This window comes from Melozone crissalis, unplaced genomic scaffold, assembly GCF_028551555.1.
Source record: "Melozone crissalis strain CALT ecotype California unplaced genomic scaffold, PUWL_Pcris_2 ptg000090l_1, whole genome shotgun sequence".
NCBI classification, from domain to species: domain Eukaryota; kingdom Metazoa; phylum Chordata; class Aves; order Passeriformes; family Passerellidae; genus Melozone; species Melozone crissalis.
The window spans coordinates 3,891,308-3,915,674 of NW_026535867.1; the positions used below are offsets into that span (position 1 = coordinate 3,891,308).

General features: G+C 38.6%; 1 protein-coding gene across 3 annotated transcripts in view; it reads right to left on the reverse strand.

Annotated features, from left to right (window-relative positions):
• The window catches only part of SYTL5 (synaptotagmin like 5), a 76,446-nt gene that overhangs the window by 5,433 nt on the left and 46,646 nt on the right, over nucleotides 1–24,367 (reverse strand). The window contains exons 5-14 of one of the 3 annotated variants that reach the window (XM_054291272.1): nucleotides 23,388–23,517; nucleotides 21,417–21,542; nucleotides 18,298–18,427; nucleotides 16,475–16,604; nucleotides 14,113–14,219; nucleotides 10,315–10,407; nucleotides 6,478–6,543; nucleotides 5,332–5,510; nucleotides 3,986–4,088; nucleotides 1,661–1,822 (exon numbers count right to left, since the gene is read on the reverse strand). In XM_054291272.1, coding sequence (XP_054147247.1) covers nucleotides 1,661–1,822; nucleotides 3,986–4,088; nucleotides 5,332–5,510; nucleotides 6,478–6,543; nucleotides 10,315–10,407; nucleotides 14,113–14,219; nucleotides 16,475–16,604; nucleotides 18,298–18,427; nucleotides 21,417–21,542; nucleotides 23,388–23,517 — 1,226 coding nt within the window. The remainder of the gene's footprint in view (nucleotides 1–1,660; nucleotides 1,823–3,985; nucleotides 4,089–5,331; nucleotides 5,511–6,477; nucleotides 6,544–10,314; nucleotides 10,408–14,112; nucleotides 14,220–16,474; nucleotides 16,605–18,297; nucleotides 18,428–21,416; nucleotides 21,543–23,387; nucleotides 23,518–24,367) is intronic. The other 2 variants (XM_054291273.1, XM_054291274.1) reach the window with 2 other exon arrangements.

The following is a 24,367-nucleotide window of genomic DNA, read 5'->3' on the forward strand; positions in this document are numbered from 1 at the left end:
GGCATAGGGGCATCTTTTGAACTTGACCAACCACAGGACACCTCGCTGGAATGTTGAGCCTGATTGACAGGACTCACTCAGCATGGGGGCAAGGGGGAAGGGAGAGGTATAGGCACACCTGGGAAAGGGACCGGGAAGCTCAAGACACACCGCAACACTCCGCCAAACCCACATGACTATATTCTGTTCTCTCTTTAGCCACAGAACTATTTTCTCTCCTTTTTCTGACTTAATCACACTCCTCTGGAAAACAGATCTCTCAATGCTCATAGAAGAAACACGTCTTCAAGTCTCCAACCTTTTCACTGAAGCAGCTAAATGATTCATGATAAAACAAACAAAGCACTGTAATGAATCCCAGAGAATATTTGATTGCCATTCCTCCATTCCTGTCTCTATCAGGGGTCCATATAGGAGAATTGTGTGTATTTTTTGCATGGATATTAACCAGTGCTTCTTTTAGTAGTAATAATAGATTTTTTTTTTTTTAATATCGTCCTTGCTGATCAAAAACTTTAGCAGTGTTCTAAGTTTAGAAACAATGTTGGTAACAACTTAGGAGGCAGACAAGACCAATTCTGTGTTTGCTTTCTTTGACAGTAAAAGAAGTAATTTAAAAATCCTTTTAATGGTATTGGAAATAATCAGATACCACCTTCCAGCTGGACTGGCTGAAATGCTTAGTGCCTCATTATTTATTTTGCTCAGCAGGAGAGCTTCATGACTATTTTGGTTATTTTTCCGTTCAGATTAAGAGAAATAACCTAGAAATTAATTACAGAGCAAACAGATCCATCTCCCACCTGATAGAAAAGCAGAAATTAAACACTCTCTCCTGAAACCCAAAAGATAATATGATTTCCTTAAATGTAATGAACATAGAAAACCCAAATCATGTGGTCAACCGTGACAATATAAGCTGCACATCTTATATTTTTTTTTGAAATTAGAAAGATGCACTTTCTTAAATGTCAATCTAAACCCCTGGAATTCCTGGGGATTCTGGGTGCTGCAGGAACAAGCGAGAGAGAAGCCCTTAATCCTCTGGTTTACACCAGCTCTTTGAATCTCTTCCAAATTTGAACCTTTGCCAAAGCAGGGGAGGCACAGAAGTCACTCTGCCCTCAAGGCATGCTCTGTTTCACAGACCTCTCAATCTGCTGGCTGAGCAGCCTCTTCTTGTGCTTTTCTGTTTAAGGTAAATTAGAGAGATTAAGAAGTTGTTTTGTGACATCTGAAAGGTGTAAAGCACTTTGAACTGAAAAAAAGAAAGCTTGTTTCTTTAATAACCTCTTAAGAGTTGGGTAAGGGGAAGGGTAGGGAAATTATTTGTTTTATGTGCTATTTTAAAAGATTAATGTATTAACTAAGTCATTTTTTATTGGAATTTATTACAGGATGAACTTATGTTTTCTTTAAAAGCTTTTTTTGGTTGTTGTTTTTAAGTAGCTAATCATATGTGAAAATTTCATGAAGACTTTAAAATCAGTAAGTTGGTTTTAAATTAACTTAATTTACTGAAGTAAGAATAAGTAATTTTTTTTTTTGTCATATTAGATACTTATAAAGTCCTGCTTTATAAAAGAGTTCCAAAGGAAAAAATAACTAACTCTTGCTAAATTTGCTTCACAGCACTTCCACCAGTCCTGGAAACCCTTACCTTGGGCTGGAGCACAAACCACTCATCACCCTGATTTTCAAAGTTCCAGGAATCAAATGGAATCTCCACTTCCCCAAGGAAGCTGTTGTGTCCAAATCTGTCATAGTGCCAGACAGAAACCTGCAGGGTCCTGGTTTCCAGCTGTGAGTGACTGATGACATACTACCAACAGAAAAAGAGAAAAAGAAACTCTCAGAATAAGCAGAAATAACATTTTCCACAAAGTCTTTTATGGCTCTAGCTCAGTTGCACCAAGCCCAGAGCAGTTAATAAATGGAGCATGAAAGAGAGATTTGTTTTCCTTGCAAGCAAGATTGATCTAGCCAGAAAGTTCAAAATATTAATGTGAAATCTTTGCTGTATACACCCAGAGATAATTTGTGTTACTATCACTATAGTGGCTTTGGTTTTGGTATTATATACTGAGTATTTATGACTATAAAGTAAATTATGATGCTTAAAAATATGATCCTACAAGTTAATTCCCTACAAGTTTATATAAAAGAAGCAGATCAACATCTAGGTTGATAAAAAGAAGAAACCCCACTGGTTCTTTCATCCCTAAACAGAGTCTGGTTAACACTGCTTTCCATAAAGCAACCTTTCATTTCCATTTTTGTCTTTCTGGCTTACAAAAACTTGTTCTGAAAACACATCCAGCAGCATCTGCAAGGCATGCACTGAGCCTATCAGTAACCATTGTTGGGTTTGAAAGCTATTAAAAAACTCATGTCTAGCTATTAATATACAAAAGCTATTAAAAAACTCACATCTAGATATTAATATATCAAAGCTATTAAAAAACTAGCATTGTAGTCTAGCAATACACAGAAAATTATAAGCATCTGGAATTCTGGCTCTGCACACTCTACTTTTAGCAAAAAGTCCATTATTTCCTTGACATTCACCTTTCTCCTAGTGTTAGCTGAATAAACTAATGTCTTATTTTTGCATCAGGAACAATTTTGGACATGGAAAAATACTGTCCAAAAGCTGAATCAGTCAGGTCAGTTGACAAATTATGTACAGATATATCTACAGTGCCTAACCCTAGATGCCAACTGTTCCACTGTGAGAAACCTCATATTCTGCAACAAGGGAGTAAAAGTCAAAGAGGAAAGATACAAGACAGATTTAATTCTTTTTATTTTCTTTTTTTTTAACAGGATTTTCAGTTGGGATGAACAACTCTTCCTTACCTACACACATTTTGTTATATTCTGTATTTCAAAGAAATTTCTATGTCCTATCTTCACCCTGCAATTATGTTTAGTGCTATATTACTTGATAAATAAAATCCAATTCTCTATTTTTTCCCAGTTCAGGCAAGCCTTAATTTTACTCTATACCATTTAAAAATGAGGCTATAAAAAGTCTCCCTTTGGCAAGCAGCATGGCCAGACCGAGTTTGTGTGCCTGCAAAATGGTTTTGTAGCCAGGCCAAGCCAAGCACACCAGCCAGGAAACATCTATTTGCCTCTATTATAGGAAACTTATCTAAAGTGTAACTGAAATTTAAAAAAAAATAATCAGGAGAAACTAAAATGAGTATCTGGTTTCAGGGTAGCCTGCTGGATAACTCCTTTCAGTGGGTAGGAAAGGGAATCATCAGGAGTTTTGAGGTCAAGATGCCAGGGAGGCAGTGAAGGGGCAGCAATCCCTCCAATCCCACCTGCACCACAGAGCCAGGGAGGTGAATGAGCAGAAGGAGCTCAGAAGATTTCAGCCCCTCTCGTGGGGATGGGTAAAGGGCAAGGAAGGAGAGAGCTGTGGGCATTGTGTCCTCAAGCACATCAAGCCCATTGCAACACAAGATTAATTTCACCAAGGGTTTTTAAGAAGACAAATAATGAAGCACATGCTAACATTTTGTTATCAAAGTTAGTTCTGCTTTAGAACTACGTTTAACTAAGTTAAACCTTCCAGAAGAATTCAGATCTTAATGCAAAATGTTATTTCCACTTCTAAATCTGTTAGACGAGAAGTTCTAATCCAGCTTTGTTTCAGCATCAAGCATATAAAATCTTTAAGGTGCTTTTAACAACTCTAAGCTCAGGCTGGATGGGAACACCAACAGTTTTGAAAGAGACCTATGGAAATTAATGGAATTTTTAACCATAAAGGAGAGAACCAAACAAAACTTTCTTAATGCTGAAAGCCAGAAATTGCAACTCATAGTTTTGGTAGATGCTTTTGCTTAAACACCTTCCCTTTTGAGGCGTTTCTTCCAAGTTCTAATCCCTGTACTGGAACATATATAGAAAATACTTGTGAGCACAAGTGAAACATTCATCAGAGCCTGAGAGAGAGAGAGACTCTTCTCACCTTCAGTGTCTCATTAAATTCTGGGTTGGTGCTGTTACTTTTAATTTTGGTCTTGCGCTTACTCTGGTGGGACTTGTCAGGCAGCAGGTAGGCTTTGACATAGCTGCAGAGCAACGAGCAGAGGGTTAGCCAGGAGTATAAAATGACCAGTTTAAGCAAAGGCCTGACACTGTTGCATCTGCAACACATATAAGGAAATTAATTTTTGCAGTATGAAGAGTGTAAACACATCAGAGAGAATATGCAAAACGTGGAGAGGTATGGCCCTTACCTCCACAGGTTAAGTTAGATAAGACCAGAATAACAAAAGGCAGAGCTAAATTAATTTATTTATTCTCAGAAATGCAACAAACTTTCCTAACAATTTCCCTTTTGCCATAAATGATTACCAACTGGTCATATATGATTACCAACATATGACAAAATATATACTAAACCACAAGATAATTAAAAACTTGTAATTTACATGCCACAGATCAATCATGATTAGAGATACTAATTGTCACTTTCTCATGAGGGAGTTTACATATTATACTGAAAACTATGATGAGAAACTCAGAAAACAGCTGGGCATGCTCAGCCTGGAGAAAAGGAGACCCAGGGGTGACCTTATCACTCTCTGAACTCCCTGCAAGGTGCCTGTGCTCAGGTGGGGTTGGTCTCTTTCTCCAGGCAGCACTGGCAGAACCAGAGGACACAGTCTCAAGCTGTGCCAAGGGAAATATAGGTCAGATGTTAGGAAAAGGTTTTTTACAGAAAGAGTGATAAAGTACTGGAATAGTTTGCCCAGGGAGGCAATGGAGTCACCATCCCTGGATGTGTTTAAAAACAGATATTGGATGTGGCACTCAGTGCCAGGGTTTAGTTGAGGTGTTGGGGCTGGCTTGGACTCAATGATCTTGAAGGTCTCTTCCAACCCAGTGATTCTGTGAATTCTGTGAAAACATGGTACTTGCAAAGTGAGTATATGGGCAAAAATACAAAGTTATTTCCATTTTCTTTGCCTCCAGAACATCACTCCTCTCATATACTTCAGTTTTGATGATGGAAGTAAAAGAAACTTGATGCTGCCTGCCTATTCCTTCATACTTTTTTCTCTTTTAATATCAAATAGATTGGCAATTTAAATAATCTTACTGTTTCCCCAGAACAGGTACATGTTGCCTTAAGAAGCACACATGAAATGCCCTTCCCACAGAGAACTCAAACCCAGCCATCACCAAAATGCTGCTTGTACTAGCTGGATCCTGTGAATTCCCAAGCTTGAGTCCCAAGCCCTGGTTAGAGCCAGGGTGGGATGTGCAGGGGACACCCCAGCAGAGCTGAAGGAAACTCTCAGTGCTTACGGATCTGTCCTTTGCTTCCTCTCATCTGCAATGGCCAGGTTCCTGCAGCTCCTCACCAGGATGTTGAGGGCCCCTGTTTTGTAGATGTAGCTGATATTGAGGAGGATTTCCCCGCTGACCTTCACGTTGCCATAGTCACCAGTCTCACTGTAAACACTCACCATGCTGTTGATGCTGGTCTGGAGGGGAACAGAAAAAGGGCTCAGACCCTGAAACACTCTACTCTTCCCCAAAATCTGCTATTTTTATTTTTATTTTTCCATAAAGCTACCGCCTTACAATATGGTCACATTTTTTTAGGACTTGCTATGGAAACAGATATATATCATATAACAGAATTGCCACGATTTGATGTGAAGGGAATAAGAACTGTAGTTAACACTAGTTTAAATGTCTGGGTGGATGTTTTTCCATGCAAGACTTAAACTTATTTATAAACATGACTGAATTTAAATTACCACCTCTTAATTAATATATGGACTGAAGAGCAGAAAGGCCACATAAATTGGAAGTTCACATAAGCTCCAAGCAGAACAACAAAAATTTAAAAGTCACTTCTCTGGCTCAGCTGGTCATCTCATTTTTAGTGAGTCTCATAAGACAACTGCTGATAGAGCCCTTAGAAAAACTTACAAGGATGCTTCCCATAATGGAGATAGTATAAAACCACATTTATTTAAAGTGGCACTTGTTTTGCATTAACAATTCTAAAAGAAGGAGCAAAACTCAACCCCCACCCCATTTCTGCATATTTTGTAAAGTCAAAAAATTTTATCAATAACACCACATTTTTTTCTGCTACAGCATAATATATCATCCCTCAATCCCTCTTCTTTCACATTCATAAAATGCAGATAACTGCAATGAGGATCCCCTCTTCCAAAAGTTTACATTTAGGAAAGAATTTAATATTTTTTAAAGAAAACTGAAGAAATATGCACACTGCAAGAACCAAAGGCATTTGAGAAATCTGGCATGCCTTTCCTTTTGAGTCATTGAACAAAACTGCTCCAAAACATGTATAACCACCTAAATTCTGACACATAGGAACCTTGCAAGACAGCCAGGTACAGTCTTCAACAAAAAGGGAGAAAGGAGAGAGAAATCTTAAAAGTAAGCTAGAGCAGAGGATTCAGGAGAACTCACAGTGTCACAATCTGCTTCAGGAACATTTAAATATGTCCATTTTCTGTCAGAACCTTCTGGGGAGTTCTTTAAGGAAGGCAGTGCAAAAGATCAAGAGAAAAGAGCATTAGACTGATACAATAAGAAAGAGTAAGTGCAGTGAGATATCTTTATCTACATAGAAAGGTAAAGGAAGTTTGTATTGCAAAGCCATGGTGAAAAAGCAAGAAAAAGGTAACACCAAATGAGAGAATTCAATATTGAAGGATGCATGGTTGAAAGTAATTACATAGAAATGTAATTACTGTATCATCTCTGTATCAAAATAAAAAAGTTGTGTGTTAGAACAGTAGCTCAGCAGGTTTGGATTCATACTGGCTTACATTGGATTTGTTCTCATTTACATGTGCATGCCACTCCTCCCTGAAGCCAGTCAAAATCTAAGAATTCCTCTATTTGCAGCACCAGTGCTTTTGCAAGAAAGGGCAGTTTCTCTGTGGAGTTCATAAGAACAGATGACAATTGCACGAAAATGTTGAAAAGTGTCACTTTTTGGGGAAAAAAAGGTAATTAATTACTGGGGGAGACTTTTTCCCTCCTCTGCTTGGCAGAGCAGGATCTCACCAGCTGTGTCTTGATCCATCTCCTCCCTGCCAGCTGCAGGGAAGGGCACAGTCCAGGGAGAGGAAAGTCCAGCCACACAGAAGGAATTGGTTTGTGACAAAATCCAGCTCTCCAAGCACCCTGCCCAAGGCCCCTGCAGCACAGGAGGCTCAAGGGATAAACAGTTCTGTGTCAGTGTGGTAAACAACAACAGACAGGAAAAAGTGCTATTTACATAAGCAATTATTACCCATACATTTGATTTTACTCCCCATGTAGGAAAAATAAACAGCAAAAAATGTGGGTTTGTTGTATTTATGGTGGCTGACTTTATACTTAATTAAGAAAAAAAAAATAAAGAAAAATGCTCTTCCTTTTAATACTTTTTATAATTGTCTGAAATTCCATTAACGGGACTGGTTAAAATTACTGGGGAATAATCAACACATACCAACCAATGTGACATATTCCCTCCAATTTCTAACATGCCTTGAGCTAAATTCCAGCCTTTACCATTTATACATTTCCACCTCTAAAATATATAAAAATATCCTTTTACAATGTCAGGGAACTTAACCACTCCAGTGTGTTCTAAAAATGCCTAAATTATCCCTGCAACAATTTGTATGCCCACTTCAGAAAAAAATCCCAAGGTTATACCAATACAAGGAGGTGGATGAGCTGTTTTCTACTCCAAACACTTCTCTAACCCAAATACTTTTTTCCTCAATCTTTGTGTAAGCAGGCAGTAAGGGATAAATGGCTGGGTAAAAAAAATCCATGATAGAAGATCTGAAACAAATAGATGGCACCTGACCCTTGAATTCATGCAAACACAATTTCTGAATTGCTTGCCAAACATGAAGAAAATTATTCAAATTTAGCAAAACTTGATAAACTTCACTTTTTGCCCCCACTCCCAGACTCTGTTCTGTAGAATTTACACTGGACATTGCAAGTGTAAAATCCTGAAGAAAAATAGTCATATTCCTGTTTAGTAAGTAGCAAACAACATTTGAAGGACAGAGAGTCTCATTTTGATACCTCACTGAGAATTAATTTGTTTTGCATCATATCTTATTCCTGCAGTAAAGCACTGTAACATTTTAGTCTTACTAATGTGGTGGGTCTTGACAGCACCACATAAATATGTGTAGGATGAAGAGAAAACTAAATTTTTAAAACAGTTCATGCAATAGCATTGGGAAAACACAAAATAAAAGACTAACATTGAGATACAGTTTCTCTTCAATGCCACTTTCCACTTCCAATTTTGCTCATTCATGTTGCAGGCAGATTTCAAGTGTATTTTATACTTTGTGATATTTCTTTCTTTTCCTCAAATATTCATTTTAAGACTAGCAATATTTATTTCAAATTCAAGAAAGAAAAGAAACAAAAAGTGAAAAAACGGAGAGGAAAGGGAAAGGAAAGGGAAAGGAAAGGGAAAGGAAAGGGAAAGGAAAGGGAAACCATAGAGTTATGAGTCTACTGTTCATTAATAAGATTATTTCAATGTGACTTAATAGTTAACAGTCATTTGACAGATAGCACAGGACAAAAATATACTGGTCAAGAAGGCTCAAAGGCTTAAAACAATCAAAGTGAAGGTAAAATTAGGATGGGGAAATGTTAGTAACACACTTAAGGGGAATAAAGAAATGAACCTGTAAAATTGCCCTTCTCTTGCAGGGAGAAGCAGCTGGCCATTCACAACTTTGCCATTAACATTGCATGCAGTGACATTAAAAAACATGTCATGGTGAATAAGGAGAAACAGAAGCATTGAGATGTGAGATTATCTCAAACCTACAGCCCTGGAAAGGCTGCACTTTGCTTAAGAGAAAGGTCAGAGGGAAATCTACAGCAAAGGACAAAACCTAGCACATGGACAGAATGCTGCCTGAAGCACAGAGGGAAGGATCTCTAAATGCAGTTCCTTAATTAGAGAAAACACTTAAGCCCCTGCAACAATCCTATCAATATTCAGAGGAAATGAAAATCATTCTGTCTATAAAATCCCTGGGACCAGCAAGCACAGGAGGCTGTGAGTCACTGCCAGCCTGGGCTAAGTGGGTGCAATTAGCCCAGAGTGCACAGGCTACAGGTGCTCAGATGTGCTGTGTCTGCCTCTCTGAACAGCAAAAACCAGAGGGAAAAATGGTCTGACACAGCCAGATCTAAGACATCAAAATGCTCTGTGAGCTTAGGTTCAGCCATCTCGATTTCTTTGGGATCATGAGCTTCACTGGGGATTCCCTTGGCCTTCCTTGCACAGAGACTGATGGGGGTGCACTCTAGAAAGGACAGTTCTTTGGTTATTGTCAAAGACAATAATTTTCTCCTCTTTTTTAGTATTCAGAGTCATCTTTCTTCATCCTCCTCAGCACTCATACACTCTACATAGTAGAGTTTGTGGCAGCTTTGTGCAGTCCAGAGCTATTCTTAGACACATAAAGCCATAAAGAAGAATGGCCAGAGAGGACTCACTGAAGATATTATCAATTGCCCACAGATCCCAAAAATTAGGTACACAGCTGCTAGTAATAAACTAGACATGTCAAAGGCTGCTTTCATTATCTATTTTCTTTCCCAGTAATTAACAGACTATGTAATGAACAGCAGAACCTTCTTATACCACTTCTGTCGCTACCATCAGGTGCAGCCACCCCTTCATTGTCACCAACATAATCCCCAAGCACCTCTCCCCTGCAGTAAAGGGAAATACTCTCCAGATGTGGGTGGCATAGGAATCATGCCATGAAGAATGAGAGAAACCGAGCTGAGGGAGGGACAATGATTCCATGGAAGTGGGATGTGTGCATACACAGACAAATGTTTGTGTCCCAAGAACTGAAAGATCAGAGAGCAGTTTGAGACGGACCATCCCCCCCAGCCCCGTCTCTGTTTCAATTTAATTAAGATCAAGTGCTCCTCTGCAAAACTGAGCAGTCACACACTGCAAACACCTTTGGCTTGCCTTCTCCACGTGTAAGCTTGACAATAGCCCCAGCATATGAAGAAGTCTGCTAATGATATGCAGAATAGTTTTCTCTTTCCATGTCTTGCAGAGAACAGCATTTTAGCTTTGAGCAGCATTAATAATATAATAGAAAGTCTATCTGAATATTAAAAGATGTTTCTCAAGTGTATAATGAAAAATGAATGTGATAAGTGATATGAAACAATTTCCTTTCTGGAGGAAATATGGTCTTTTGTGGAAGGACAATGCATGTATTCTACCCAAGATCTTACTGTTGATAATCCACTTGTCATATGTTCATGCTTTCTTGGATAACAAGAGGCCACTATGTCATCAATATCTTCTTCTGTTCCATCCAGATAGCCCTAAATGACAAACAGGCATTTTAGTTGTTGTGTTCTGCACTGTGTTTGGTCAGCCTCTGTCACTTAATTTTGGTTCACAAGTTTTCCACTTTAGGAAGATGGAGCTGGATGCACTCAAATTCTGTTTTGTAAAGGAATTTTGGTTCACATTTTCCACATCTTTGCACAGACAGAGCATAAGGGGAAGAGACAGCTGTGGTTTCAGGATTCAGTTGTTAAAGAACTGAAAATCTTCACACATAGACTTCATATCTTATATAAAGCCAGTTGACAAGCATTTTAAAAAGTAATTAAATTTCTGTATTGTATTAATAATTAAAAGGTGGAAAATCAGATATTGCACAGCTTCATATAGGTGCTTGAGTTTTAATAAGCAAGACTGAAGCTTAGCATCTATAACCTCTATACAGAAAAAAAAATCATCATTTAAACACAGCAATGAAGTAAAATCTAAACCAAATCTTTAGATGTGATTGATGGTCTTAATGGGACTCTTAACTTTTAATTAAAATCACAGGAAAAAATACCAGCAGATAATTATAATCCTATTAGGTATGGCTTGGAAATCTTAGTGTTTCCCTAAGCCTTATGGTAGGCATACTTTGAAAGACTTTGTTTTTAATTTTAATGGAAGTCAGATTTTCAAGTTCCTTATATCTGCTTTGCAGCTATAAAAGCCTCACCCATTGACCCACCTCATTCTCTATTGCTTAGTTGCTCTCACTCTTTGAAGCTAACCAGAGAAATATTGGATTAAAATTCAGGACTCTCAAAGACTTCTGTGCTAATCATCAAAAACAGAGCCGGCAGAAATGCTGCTGGAGAGTTTACATACTGAAGAAAACAGTTTCATGTTCCTACCATGAGCTTGCTTTGTTGGTCTTTTTCTTTCTAATCTGTTGAAGGCATTGTTAATACCCCACAGAAGAAAAAAAGAAAAAAAAAAAGAAAAAAAGGAAGTAATAGATACCTTAAACTAACTGAAAGGAAAAACCCTTGGAGACCTAGGCACAACAGAGCAAACTATTTCAGGGACACAGACAACTGAATCATTCAAAAGCAAAATCTCCCAGAAACCTGAAAGAAACAAACAAAAAAACCCAACAAACCACTCCACCTGTAATTTCTACTCCCCTCATTGAAATCAGATGTCAGGTGATGTAGTCTAGTTTTAAATTTGGAACAAGAATATAATTTTCTTACTTGCCTATGGAGCAAGAAGAAGAAATTCTATACATGAAAAACTCTTTCCTTTACACTGTTCTATGCATACCAATGAACTTGAAAATAAACAATGCTACATTTTTACTGCAAAATAATTAAACAGAGGGGGGGAAAAAAGTACGGCAACATTTTCAGATTGGGGTGTTTCAGTCTAGACACTCAAATTCTAACATTGCTCCACAGTGTCCTAACAAGTGCTGAATACCAATTTCTGCCTGCAAGCAGAAATCTGAAACTTAAAAAGAACAATTTACTTTAATATTTAACTTACTCTCTTAATTTATTTTGCACCAAAACGATTTCATTTCTCAGGAGTTGTTACAGAATTGCAACTATGTAATTGGTTGCTGTTATTAGCTTGTTAAAGTTGGAACCAGTAGGATATTAATCAGATGGTCTCCAGTGGGGGCTATAAATGCACATCATCCAATTACTACTAAAAAAGCAGCTGAGCATGCAATGAAAACTGCTTGGTCAGGAATTCAACACACACCTCTCCAGAAATGTGCTCACATTTGAACACAGCACTGTATTTAGCTGGTTCCCCATGCTCCTTGATAAATCTGTACCACACCCTGTGGGTTTTGGGACTTGTCTCTTTTCATTATCAAAAGCAATATTAAATAGAGAAGCAAAATATCCATTCAATTTTCCAGCTGATTTCTCTGTATGGGTAATGGTTTCCCTGATAAAGGTGGGAGCAAAGGAGCTAAAAGCTTTTCCCATCCTTTCAGCTGATAAATTCCAGCAATCTGCATATCCTGTTGACATGTGGCATCTCCCATAGTACTGCTGTCAGCTCCCATCACCCAGGAACAGGAGACTGAAGGACTTCAGCTGGAAAAGAAGGAGGTGTAACTCCGGTTTTCTCAGGCTGCAGGAGCTGTTGTTACCATCATCAGATGCCTTTCTTCTTTTCTCTTACATCAAATAAACTAAATTCCAGCAGGAATACAGCTTTTATCTCAAAGCACTACTTCCATTATGAATATGAAGACCCTGAAGGACTCCTGTGAGACAAGCTGCCCTAAATGAATGTGGTAACACAAAAGCTGATGAATGCAATCAATTCATTTCATAAAGCAGAGAAAGTGAGGATATGGGTAAAATCAGAGATCTGTGACTCCTGTTATGAATGAATTTTAGAGGGGAATTAGCACCAGACTCCGGAGCAGCTAAATCAAGGTTATGCCACAAGAGAGGTGTGCTCTGCTAGCCAAGAAACTACAGAGTTGCAGAGATGAAATCTGAATTTCATTCAGAGTCAGCAAGAAAGAAATACAAAACAAAATCTCTGATTAAGAAGAGAAAATTTAAACAGGGAACGGAAAACCTCTCTGGATTTGTCATCCCTGGCAGCTGCCTCAGAGAAATATCTAATTTGGAGCAGTGAATTAGAGCACAGAACAGATATAAAGAATATAAAGTTTGCATTTTTTTATTTTGTGCTTTTCTTCTGCATTATTTTCCAGCTTCTTAAAAAAGAACACCTCATTTTTTTTTATTACAATTTTAAAATTTACCACTTATTTTTTGAAGTTTTTCTTCCACCAACCCCTGACACACAGGAAGGTCTTTTGTTAATTCCTCAAAGATTAACCCAAAGCAATGCTGCAGGCACATTCTCTGGCTGCTACTAATCCAAGAAAAGATGGAAATCCCAACACATGGTTTTCCACCAAGACTCTGATTTCAACACCACAGGAAGGGGAGACATCTGCCATGGCCAATGCTCTTCTGGAAAGAGCAGATGGAAGGGTGGGGCTATGACAACAGGCAAAATGCATCAGCCACCAACACACATTAGGGAACTATAGAATAAACTGTGATTAGATAAAGAATTATTTAAATAACTTCTCCCTCTCCATGCATAATTAATAAGCTTGGATGTTCTTTTATAGCACTGATGCACATCTGCAGATTGCCTGTCTTGGGTATGTGCACAAGAGGAAATGGAAGTTGTGAATCACTTCAGGAAGAACAATCCGTAGAATACACAAAAAAAGGCATGGAGATGTATGGAAGAGTCAACAGGAAGATAAGGCAAGCAACATTGCCAGAAGAGAAAGCTGGGTCTTCCTGCTAAAAATACAGAAAAATGGAAAACCAAACCAGACAGAGAATAAAGCCTTTAAACTATGAACTTTCTCAGCATCAAAATTAAAACTTATGCAAATATGAATTAACAGACTTTTGGAGCATGGGCAATTTAGTTCCTGGAATTTATTCTCAAGCTAGGTTTCTTTCATCTGTGAACTCAAACACCCAGCAAATTAACAACAAATTGGAACCATGACTGTTCATTGAAATCACTGTACAGCAAACATACTCAGACGATGACACTATTAAAAAACTCATTAAATATCCCTGGAAGAATGTCCTGCCTTACCCACATTTTATATAGATACACACAGTCTTGATTTCATTGGTGCAAACAAACAGAATTTCCACCAGATGAACATTTCCATATTTATAACTCACCAGTTCCTGATCTAAGGCACTAGGTACAGATTTGCTTCTTATGCTCAGGGTATCCTCATTTCCTTCAGAGAAAGATTCACTCAAATCTATCTCAGATCTGCTACGGTCTGGGAAAAAAAACAATTTAAATGTTTGCTATAGTTTTTACAGAAATACTCCATTTCATCTTCCATGCAAGTATTTTCCCAACCCCAATGTTTTTTTAACAAAAAAAATTAAAACAATATTTTAATTATCTGTCAAATCTATGGCAACTGAACATCACTATGATAAATGGAGAAAGAAATATGCTTTCTGATGCTGCTCAGCCTTCTGGGCAATAATTTTACCCCTGTACTATTTATTTATCTACTAAATCTACTATTTATTTATCTATCTAAATGTCTTCTGTGGTTGATACCATGAATCATCAAGATTTTGACTTTGGTAGGCCTGCTAGCCTGGAATGCTCAGGTACTCCCAGTATATCCCAGTTGCCTGGAATGTTGCAAAACTCACTGTCCAAGTATTCACAGTGATTGCCACATCTACCACCGCCACTAAAAGCTCCCCAGCATCTGCATGAGAATCAAATACCTGGGGATACAAAGGGATGTAGAAAGTATTTCTGTCATTAGCAGTGTTCATGGTATAGAAATTAGGAGGAAAATAATAGTTTCAAGAGCTCCAGCAGTTTCTCTCCGTCCTACAGGTCTCTCATCCACTCTATAGCATAAGACGTAGAAAATCTTTCTCTAAGGCCTCTTAGTCCTCCCCATATAAGTCTTTTGTGTGACTGTTTCAATATATTTAGAAAGAGAAGAGGGGGAAGAGAGTAATTTTAGATTCTGAAGGTAGGAATCTGAAAGGTTTTTAACTGTTCATCTTCTAGCAGTTCTACAGCTGATGTGGCAGGAAAAGTCACTGTCCTGAGTTTAATGTCCTTTGAGTTTTGCCAAATGCAGAGTCTGAGGCCTGTTCCCAAGTTTCTGTAGTTATGCTCAGCATCCATCTGCTTTGGTAACATGAGGTCAGTTCTTATCTACCAGGAAAGATTCTATTTTGTAAGGTAGCAGGAACAGGAGAATTTTTGCTTCCTAAATAAGTAGCCATCTGTAACATCTCTGCCTGGAGTTGCACTGAACAATACTCTCAGGGAAACTCTGACACTTTCAAGCTGAAATGTCTGAGGTAAAGAGCATTGCCTCCTTGGATTAGCTCTGCGGGATGCACCTCTGGGTTTCTGCTTTGGGCTAAATCCAGCTACAACAGAGTGAGTCCTGCTGTGTTTCAGAGAGAAGCCTGCACACCCAAACGCACCCCATCAGCCCTGCAGGAAGCTGACTGAGTGCCTGGGGGAAGCAAAAAACTGCAGGGTGCTCCTGCCTCCCATTTCAGAGAGGAAAAAAAGGGATTTCCAGCCACTACTGCAAAGTAGCTGTGACAGCACCTTTCTGTGTGAGCCCTTTCTACCGACCAGCCTGCAATGAAATGAGGTAAATTACAGATGGATTGACTCGTTCAGAGCATCACTTATAAAAATGGACAGACAAGAAGTCTGTGAGGGGCTTGTTCTCTGACCACACATTGTTTCCCAAATTTGCTTCTGGGCAAAGTGGGTGTGAAATGTAATGGCAGCATGTCACAGATATCTTTTATGAAAAATCCTTTCCTTAGGATTTTTTCTCCTGAGAAGCTGAGGCGTCAGGAACAAAACGTAAACAATGGTTATCTGCTTCTGTGGAATGCAACAGGTGCATCTGTGATTGGTCTCATAGAGTTGTTTCTAATTAATGGCTAATCACAGTGAGCTGGCTCCAACTCTGTCTGAGACACAAGTTTTTGTTATCATTTCCTTCTTTTTCTATTCTTAGCTAGCCTTCTGATGAAATCCTTTCTTCTATTCTTTTAATATAGTTTTACTATAATATATATCATGAAATAATAAATCAAGCCTTCTGAAACATGGAGCCAGATCCTCATCTCTTCCCTCATCCTCAGACCCCTGTGAACACTGTCACATGGCAGCAGCAGAGTAATGTTATATACAGGTAATATTTCATGCAGGGGGACACACAGAGAATAACTAAACAACATGCACTTGTGAATGAAATCTTGTAACAACTCTAAGAGAATGTGGTTTACCTAACAATAATGTTGTACCAATGTTTCTGGGATAAGGATTCCTATTTTTAATGTAAAACTTGTGAAGGGGTATGAACTTAATTAGTAACAGGGAAGTGTTTTCAGAATGAACAAGTTTATGAAACTAACATTTGGTTTTTCAACATGTTTCAAGAACAAAAGGAGAGGAGTCACAAGAAGGGGCATAATCCTGTGATAATAAAGGCTGCCAGAAAGAAGAAAAAGACTTAATACTTGCCTGATGACAAAGATATCCTAGAAACTGCAATGGAAGGTGTTCCAGATGGTTTCCTGCGGTGTTTCTTTACTAAATCTTCAGATACACTTTCGCTTGCTGGAATGATCATGTCATTTTCCAAGCCTGTGTCCTGCCCAAGAGGAAAAATGCATAAGCCATAAATACAAAATCTAAGTTTATTCATTATTAGTTTATAAAAAGCATAATTTCTATTAGATTCCAGAACCCCAAAGGTCCTTTAACATCCAGTCTATTACTGAATATATTTAGATTTCAGTCTAATCTGCTTTGCTTAGCACTGATGATGCATAAAATTAGCACAAAGATGCAATTCTTGCTTACATTCTGAGTTTGCAGCTGAAAAATCAGTGTAAAGTATCAGGGAAAAACAACACTCAAATTTATAGGAAGGAAAGGAGAGACAAAGGAAAGGCAAAGGGAAAGGCAAAGGGAAAGGGAAAGAAAGGAAGAAAGAAACTTCTGTGTTTTGTACTAGCACAATGATTTCAGCCAGGGCAAAACCAAATACACTTGAACTAATTAAATTATGCCAGTATAACCCCTTAAATAAAGCCAATATCCTTGATATCATCGTGACCTCTTGCCTACCTGTAAAAGAAAAGCTAATAACATAACTCCATCTAAATTAAATGGATTTCTCAAACAAACCTAATGTACTTGAAAACAAGTCAGTCTATATGCCTACAAGAACACAAATAAAATAACTATTCATTTATTTACAGATCCCAAAACTGCTCTTCATAAACACTAACTTATTTTTTTATTAGATAACATATTAGAACAAGTATCTGGAAGTTGGAAAGAAAATTGATGTGTTCAATAGTGCTCTGATCTGAGCACTGTTCTACCTTTTTCCCAAACTTTAATGGTAAATACCCCACAAGAGGCCTAACTTCACATGAGAGGAATTGCTCTGATAACATGTTTATCACACATTTTGTGTTATTGAATAATTTATGCAGAGCCCGGTGTCCAAATCCAGAAAAAACTAAAATCAGTTTGGCCTGATTTTCTGCAAGGGCTGGACTTGCAAAATTCCCCTTAGCAGTCAGGGGGAGAACACTAGACTGTGCATGCTTGAAAGTCACATCCTCATTTTACAGCACTTAATCAAGGCTCCAAAGTGCCAAAAAATGCTTATTCCATCCCTTGTGATTCCAAGTTCAGAATCTATAACTCATTATCTAATGTTGGACATCCACAGCAAAAGAGAAACTCCTGCCAAACCAAAAACCTCATCACCAATAAGAGCACGAGGAGGTCTGCTCTGGCAGGGACCTCCACATCAGAACTGAGGCAGAAATCAAACTTTCTCTGTCAGGCTCATGCTTATCAATGCAGGGTCGACCCTCAGTCATGCAATGACTCCATGATTTCAGAAGGCTGAACAATTGCTTTATTAAGCTATACCATATTATTCTACATGCTATACTATACTAAAACTATACTATTAATGTACTAAAGAAAAAACCACGACCCTTTCAGACAGTCATGACACAGCTCTGACCTAATTGGTCAATCAGTCCAAACAACCATCAGCAGAGTCCAATTAACAAATCCCTTTTGGCAAACAATCTCCATAACACATTCCACATGTGCCAAACAGCAGGAGCAGCAAGTAGAGATAAGAATTTTCTCTTCTCTCTCTGAGCTTTCTCACTGCCTTCCCCAGGAAAAATCCTGGGAGAGAGAATTATGTCTCTCTCTGTTCAAAGAGTATGTGAACAGCACATATCCTTACTCTCCTGCAAACCAGCCTCCCAGGGCAGGTCCAGCCCAGTGCCCCCGTTTGGTGCCCTTACCCCGCTGCAATCTGCGGTCATGCTGCGCTTGGGAGAGCGCGCCAGTGAAGCCTTGGCAGTGCTGCCTCTGCCCCTTGCATGTCCTGCAGCAGCCCCTGCGCTGCTGCTGCCCAGGGAGAGCATGCTGCCTCTGCAGGGGAGACAGAGGAGGGAAGGGTTATTGCCCTGAGCAAAGCCAGGCAGCTCATTTAGCAAACCACGGCAAGGAAAATGCTGTGCTAACTTTGTGAGAATAACAGAGCCCTGGTGGGCTGGGGGATCACCTGGAAAGGAAAAAAAAATACAGTCAAAGATGAATTAAAATTGCTTTACACATACAAGTCATACAAGTATTGTCAGTGCTTCTAGCAGAACTGCAGATGCCTTAATGGGCAGCTCCTGCCCAGGCTGCAGGAGCTGTTTGTCCCTGTTCAATCCATACTACATTCACATCCAGCAGGAGAAGAGACAACTCATGCAACCTTCCTACCAGGCTGTTCCACTGATGTCAAGGGAAACGACAGTAACATGACATCTCTGGATGCTTTACAGCCAATTTAATGCCAGCACTATCTCCAGAAACTCCAAAATCCTTATCTGTCTGTCTATCTATCTATCTATCCATCCATCCATCCATCCATCCATCCATCCATCCATCCATCCATCCATCTATCTCCAGAAAAACACCCATTTATTCACTGTCCTGCTTCTACGTAGTTTTTTTGGTGATGTGGTTTTTTGGTGTTCAGTTATGACTGTAGACCCAAACTAGCTGACTCTTTCAACCAATGTAGAAATTTAGGAAGGTTGGACAGGTCTTCTTGGATGTTTCACATTAGTAAAATGTGAAAGAGTTAGTATTAGTGAAAGTAATTAGTAAATTAGTATTTTAGCATAAAAGTATTAGTAAATTAGTAAAAGAGACAAAAAAAATCATCTGTGACTAGCACACCAGACTCCAGTTTCTGTCTAACATCACAACGGGTGAAAATTTTTCCATTGAACATTTTCTGTTAGAAAGTACCAGTAAACCCATGTGAACACTGAGGGTTAGAAAGGGTGGTCTGTTGCACTTTTTAAACCTTTTTAAACAACAAAAATTATTTTTAAATGTGTCCTTAGTTCTTATATCAGTCTGCTATTAGAGAGAGATTTGACACATTTTATACGTGTTAAATAGACAATAGAAAAACATTGTTGTGACTATGCCAGGCTTCTCCTCATGCTAGACAAGACCAGAGTGCAGTGGGGTGGAGTGCCTGTGTAAACAAGCCTGAAATTTCCACACTATTTCTCCTATGAATATCCTGACCTGATGCAGCCTCCCAGTTCATTCAGCAGCAAAAACATTTACAGCATTTAGCAGTAAACATTTTTGCTGGAATAGAAATAAACCAGGAGAAGAGGTGAATTCATGGTCTGGGTTTCTCTGTTCCCAGCTCAATACATCTTCTCTTAAATAGAAACATTAAAAAAGAAGAAGAATTCTCTCTTGGTTTCCCTGCTGGTAGGTGAAATACTACCAATTTTGACAATATTACTCTGGGCTTTCGCAAAGGACACCAATTTCACTATGTGAGAATGAGATGGCAAGTGGAGAAGTTGTTGTGACAATGACTCAATACCCCTTAATTTAACAAGTCTTGCACTCTGGCTCTGAGAAACAGCTAGAAGATGATTATTTATGTGAAAGTGAAGCAAGGCAATCAAAGATAAAAGCTGTCTTTATAGACTACTTCACTCCTAAATCTGTACAGAGGGTTTATCAGGTGCTGAATTCCACCACCCAAACAAAATTATTTTGTTTCATTTATGGTTAACTGCATGATAACTTTCTTGTAGTTTCGCACTCAAAAAGAGCTGCACAGACCTCTTACAAGCATCCCTTTGTCCTTATCCTGGCAAACTCAGAGAAAGCTACTAACACTGCATAACCTCAGTATTAAGCAGCACAGACACCAGATCCCTGATGTTTTGTCTCTTAGATCCTTTACTCATCTCTAGTCTATTCAATGAAAATGCAGAAAATGAGCAAAAATTCTACTTCTGGTCTCATAGAAGTCAGGTATGAGTCTGCTGGGATATAGAAGGCCTAATAAGCTTAATGAAAAAAATTAGTGAACTGGAATGATTAATGAAAACTAGCTTGAAAGCTGGATTGGCTGGTAGGTTCTGCAGCACCCAGTGGAAAAAAAAAAGAAATCAAATTATCAACAAGAAATCAAGAAGATTGTCACCATCAGCTTTAGACATATTGCAGAACATATAAAAATTGGGATTTGAATTGTAGGGAACAAAGAGAAGCAAGTTCTTGCCTGAACAAGAAGGTTTATCTATGTGCATACTAAAGTCCATGATGTTCCTTTTACCTGTTATCCTTTGTTCCTGCATATCTCTTTGGAAACACTAGTTTAGAGACAGGAAATTGCTATTAGAACTTACAGCAAATTGTTATTATTTTGTTAATCCGAGTTGTAAAATTGCTAGGTGTGTGCACCTGAACAAAAAATGTGGGTTTATATCCAGTATGGCTGTCTAACTGAACAAGGAAACAGTGAGCTGGTTTATTGGCTTCATTTTGAAGGTAGGACATGACAGGAATATTGCTCTTGGAATTTTATAATGCAAATGTGGGTTTATATCCAGTATGGCTGTATAACTGAACAAGGAAACAGTGAGCTGGTTTTTGGCTTCATTTTGAAGGTAGGACATGACAGGAATGTTGCTCTTGGAATTTTATAGTGCCATCAGAGGCACTAACAGAGATGTCTTAAACCCAGAAGAATTATAAAACAACTGGGACAATAGTCATGGAAAGAGAAGGGCAAGCAGCCTTTGAAGAAGAAAACATAAGTTACAATCAATTAACATTTCATTAGTAAATAAAACCAAGGAGCCTCAGTTCTGTAACATGAACACAACTCATCCATTAAAATCCAGAAAACAAAACCAACATACTGACATTGGTCACCAGCTGAACACGAGGAGAGTAAGATAACATGAGCGGAGACAATTTTTTTGCTTGTTGGGTATTTTTTGGTGTTTTTTGTTTGTTCCCAGACAGCACCCAAGGAGACAGAGAAGCCCAGGGCCCTGGCCCTGGGTTGGTCCCAGCAGGAGTTGTCCCAGACTCCGCTCACCTCTCGGAGCTCGCAGCTGATTTGCCTCCACACAGACCTGGGCTTTCAGCCTCTGAGCCTGTGCTCCTTTCACCTTCATCCTTTCCATATGTGATTTCTCCTTTGGTAACTGCCCTGATAACCCTCCTGTTGAGAACAGGGAATAAAAGATTTTGTGATAAAAGTTGTGATGTGCACAGTCCAGTAATTTCATCTTACCTATGGACAACTCTGGATATAAAGGTCAACAGAGCACCAAGTCTGGCTATGAAACTGGTTGCTGGGATAAAAATATTGTATTTACTACAAACTGCATTTTAACACATCAAAACACTAAAACATTCCTTCTATTCAAGCTTGCTTAGAACCAGAACTGCCTCTTGTGAAAATTAATCTCTTTTTTTGTGGGGGAGGGGGGGTCGTTCATAATTAGCAAAGTATTTTTGACTAAGTGTGTGTACTTTCTCTATAAAATTATGCTATGTATATTTTCTCATTAGATATTTCTAGAATTATATGCATCAAATGCCCTAAACATGCCATTCCTAAAAAACATAACATCACCCCCTTATCCTGAAAAACATGACCTAATGGGACAGACATGAATGAAATTAAGTTTTGCAAACTAATGGTATTTCTCATGACCTTACAAACCACAATAGACTGATAAGTTATCCCATTACACTGTCAGTAGCAGCTGGCCCCAAAAGAGCCTTGCTAAAACAAATATACTCATGAGATACATGAATGTGCAACCTGAGGGAGGAAGAAGCAAGCAAGGAAGAGGAACAATAATGAAATATTTCTAAAAGATGCCACCAAACATACTAGGAAAAGCAAGCCAAATTTTTTGTAGGATTAAGCTTCTGTTGTGGGGAATGTCACCACCAAAAACATTTCTGTCCACAAAAAGAAACAGCAGCACTAAAATAAAACACAATTATAAAAACAATTGTTTCTTGCAAGGAAATATGATTAATTGGTTTGCTTAGAGGATTTAAATGGAAGGAGAATTAGAAAAGTAAACCTTAATGCCCTCATAGTAAACCTTAATGCCCTCATGCCCACTTCTCATGACTCAGAGCAAAATCTACATCTTTTATAGAGGATTCCTTATGCTGAAAAAAGAGGATTCTTTTTTCACTGTAGTTTAAGAGGCCAGAGGCATTCTGATGCTCTTTTTCCCTATATTAAAGAGAGATAAATCACTGGAGCAGGTAATTCTCATCTCTCCTTAGAAGTGAAAAACCCATGGAAAGCATCCACCTGCCCTATCTTTAGGATCTCTTATAAAAATGTGCTCTTCCTTTCAACAGAAACAAAGTTTTCCAAATACCATTGAGGCTCCAGCCATGATAGGAATTTCCATTCAGGTTTTCTTCCCACTCACCCAAGAGCCTCCAGCTAAGTCCAGACACCACCTGTGCAACCACATAGTGCAGTGCCTGTGTCCCCTGAGAGTGAATGCCCCTCAAAGGGCACAGCCAAACTGGGGTGAAACCCTGCAGGATGAGCAGCAGCAGCTCTGTTTTTTCAGTGTCACATACACACACATTCTTAGACTGTACTTGCACAGCTGGACCCTCCAAGGAAAACTTGTCTTAGGAGCCAAATTGACCCGTATACATAAAAAACCAGGTCCTACAAATGCTAGTTTTTATATTTGTTTCTCTGTCAAGCCTGCCTTTAAGGACACTGTTACTTCTGGGTAGAAACAAGAAAAATCCAGAAGTAAAATTGACTTTTTTTTCTGCTACCTTTATAGCTGAAGGAGAATTGCTGATGCATTTCCTAGGAAACAGCAATTTAATTACAGTAAGTATGCCTTTAAATGAAGGCAGATTCTAATCCCAGGAAGTTTGAGGCTGATCTGGAAGACTGGAAGAACTCAAAAGAAAATCTATTCAACCATATACAGCTAGTTTTAGATTTACCAGTTTTCAAAAAACCCAAAACCCAGAAACCAAAATAAAAGCCAACCAAAGGATTTACCCGATCTTTCCAGGTCTGCTAAAGACAGATTTGTGCCCATTTGTGGAGCAGACTGGTACATCTGGCTTTTCTTCATTCTCTTGGGGTTGATTTTTGCATGTTCTTTCATCATCTGTATTGGAAACTGTGTCTGCAGTGGAGGGAGAAAGAAAATAAAAGATTAATTTCTGCACAAATAACACAGTACATCAAACAACCTACAAAAACAGATAAAGAAAAAGCCTTGGGGGATCTTTGCAATAAAATAAAACTTTGGCTCGAGATGTTCCTCATTACCAGCTCTTCAACTATACTTCCAGATTTATCAGTGACAATATTTAATAACCAAAGGACCCGATATTTAATTTTGAAATGTACAGTATCTTCTGTGTTGAATGAAAGAATGTCTTCATAATTAAAATGTTTGTTTACCTAGGAGCAAGGTATGGGGAAAATGGTTTAAATAGATTTTTCAATATATCTATCAAGTATTAAAAAATGACATACCCAATGTGACCACTGAAATAATATCAAGGATTTACACACTTGCCACCTTTACAGTTTCTGAGGCACAGTGATATTGGCAAGGTCTGTATTTTCCAAGGAGAAAGTTCGCACCATGAATTTTTTCCAGTGGCAGTAAACCAGTCCCTCCCCTTATGAGCTAGGGGATAAAGCTGAGCATAAATGCTGCATCTGAAACAGACTACCCAACAGCTTCTGTGTTCAGAGTGAAGGAGTTAAATGAGTACACACCATCAGCATTCAGGAAAGACTCCAATTTCTTACACGAGAGGTCCTGTGGTACCCTGCAATGTACCAGAGCTGCTCACACACCCCAGGCTGTGCTTGGCCAAGACAGACAGACAGACAATTTATTGTACTTAAAAGTGCAGGTGCAGCTTGTTTGAGATACTTGGGCAAAGGGAAAATCTGAATACCAGGTAGCCTGGATATAGCCCATGATCCAACAGACAGCACAGGATCTCAAATTTACCTTT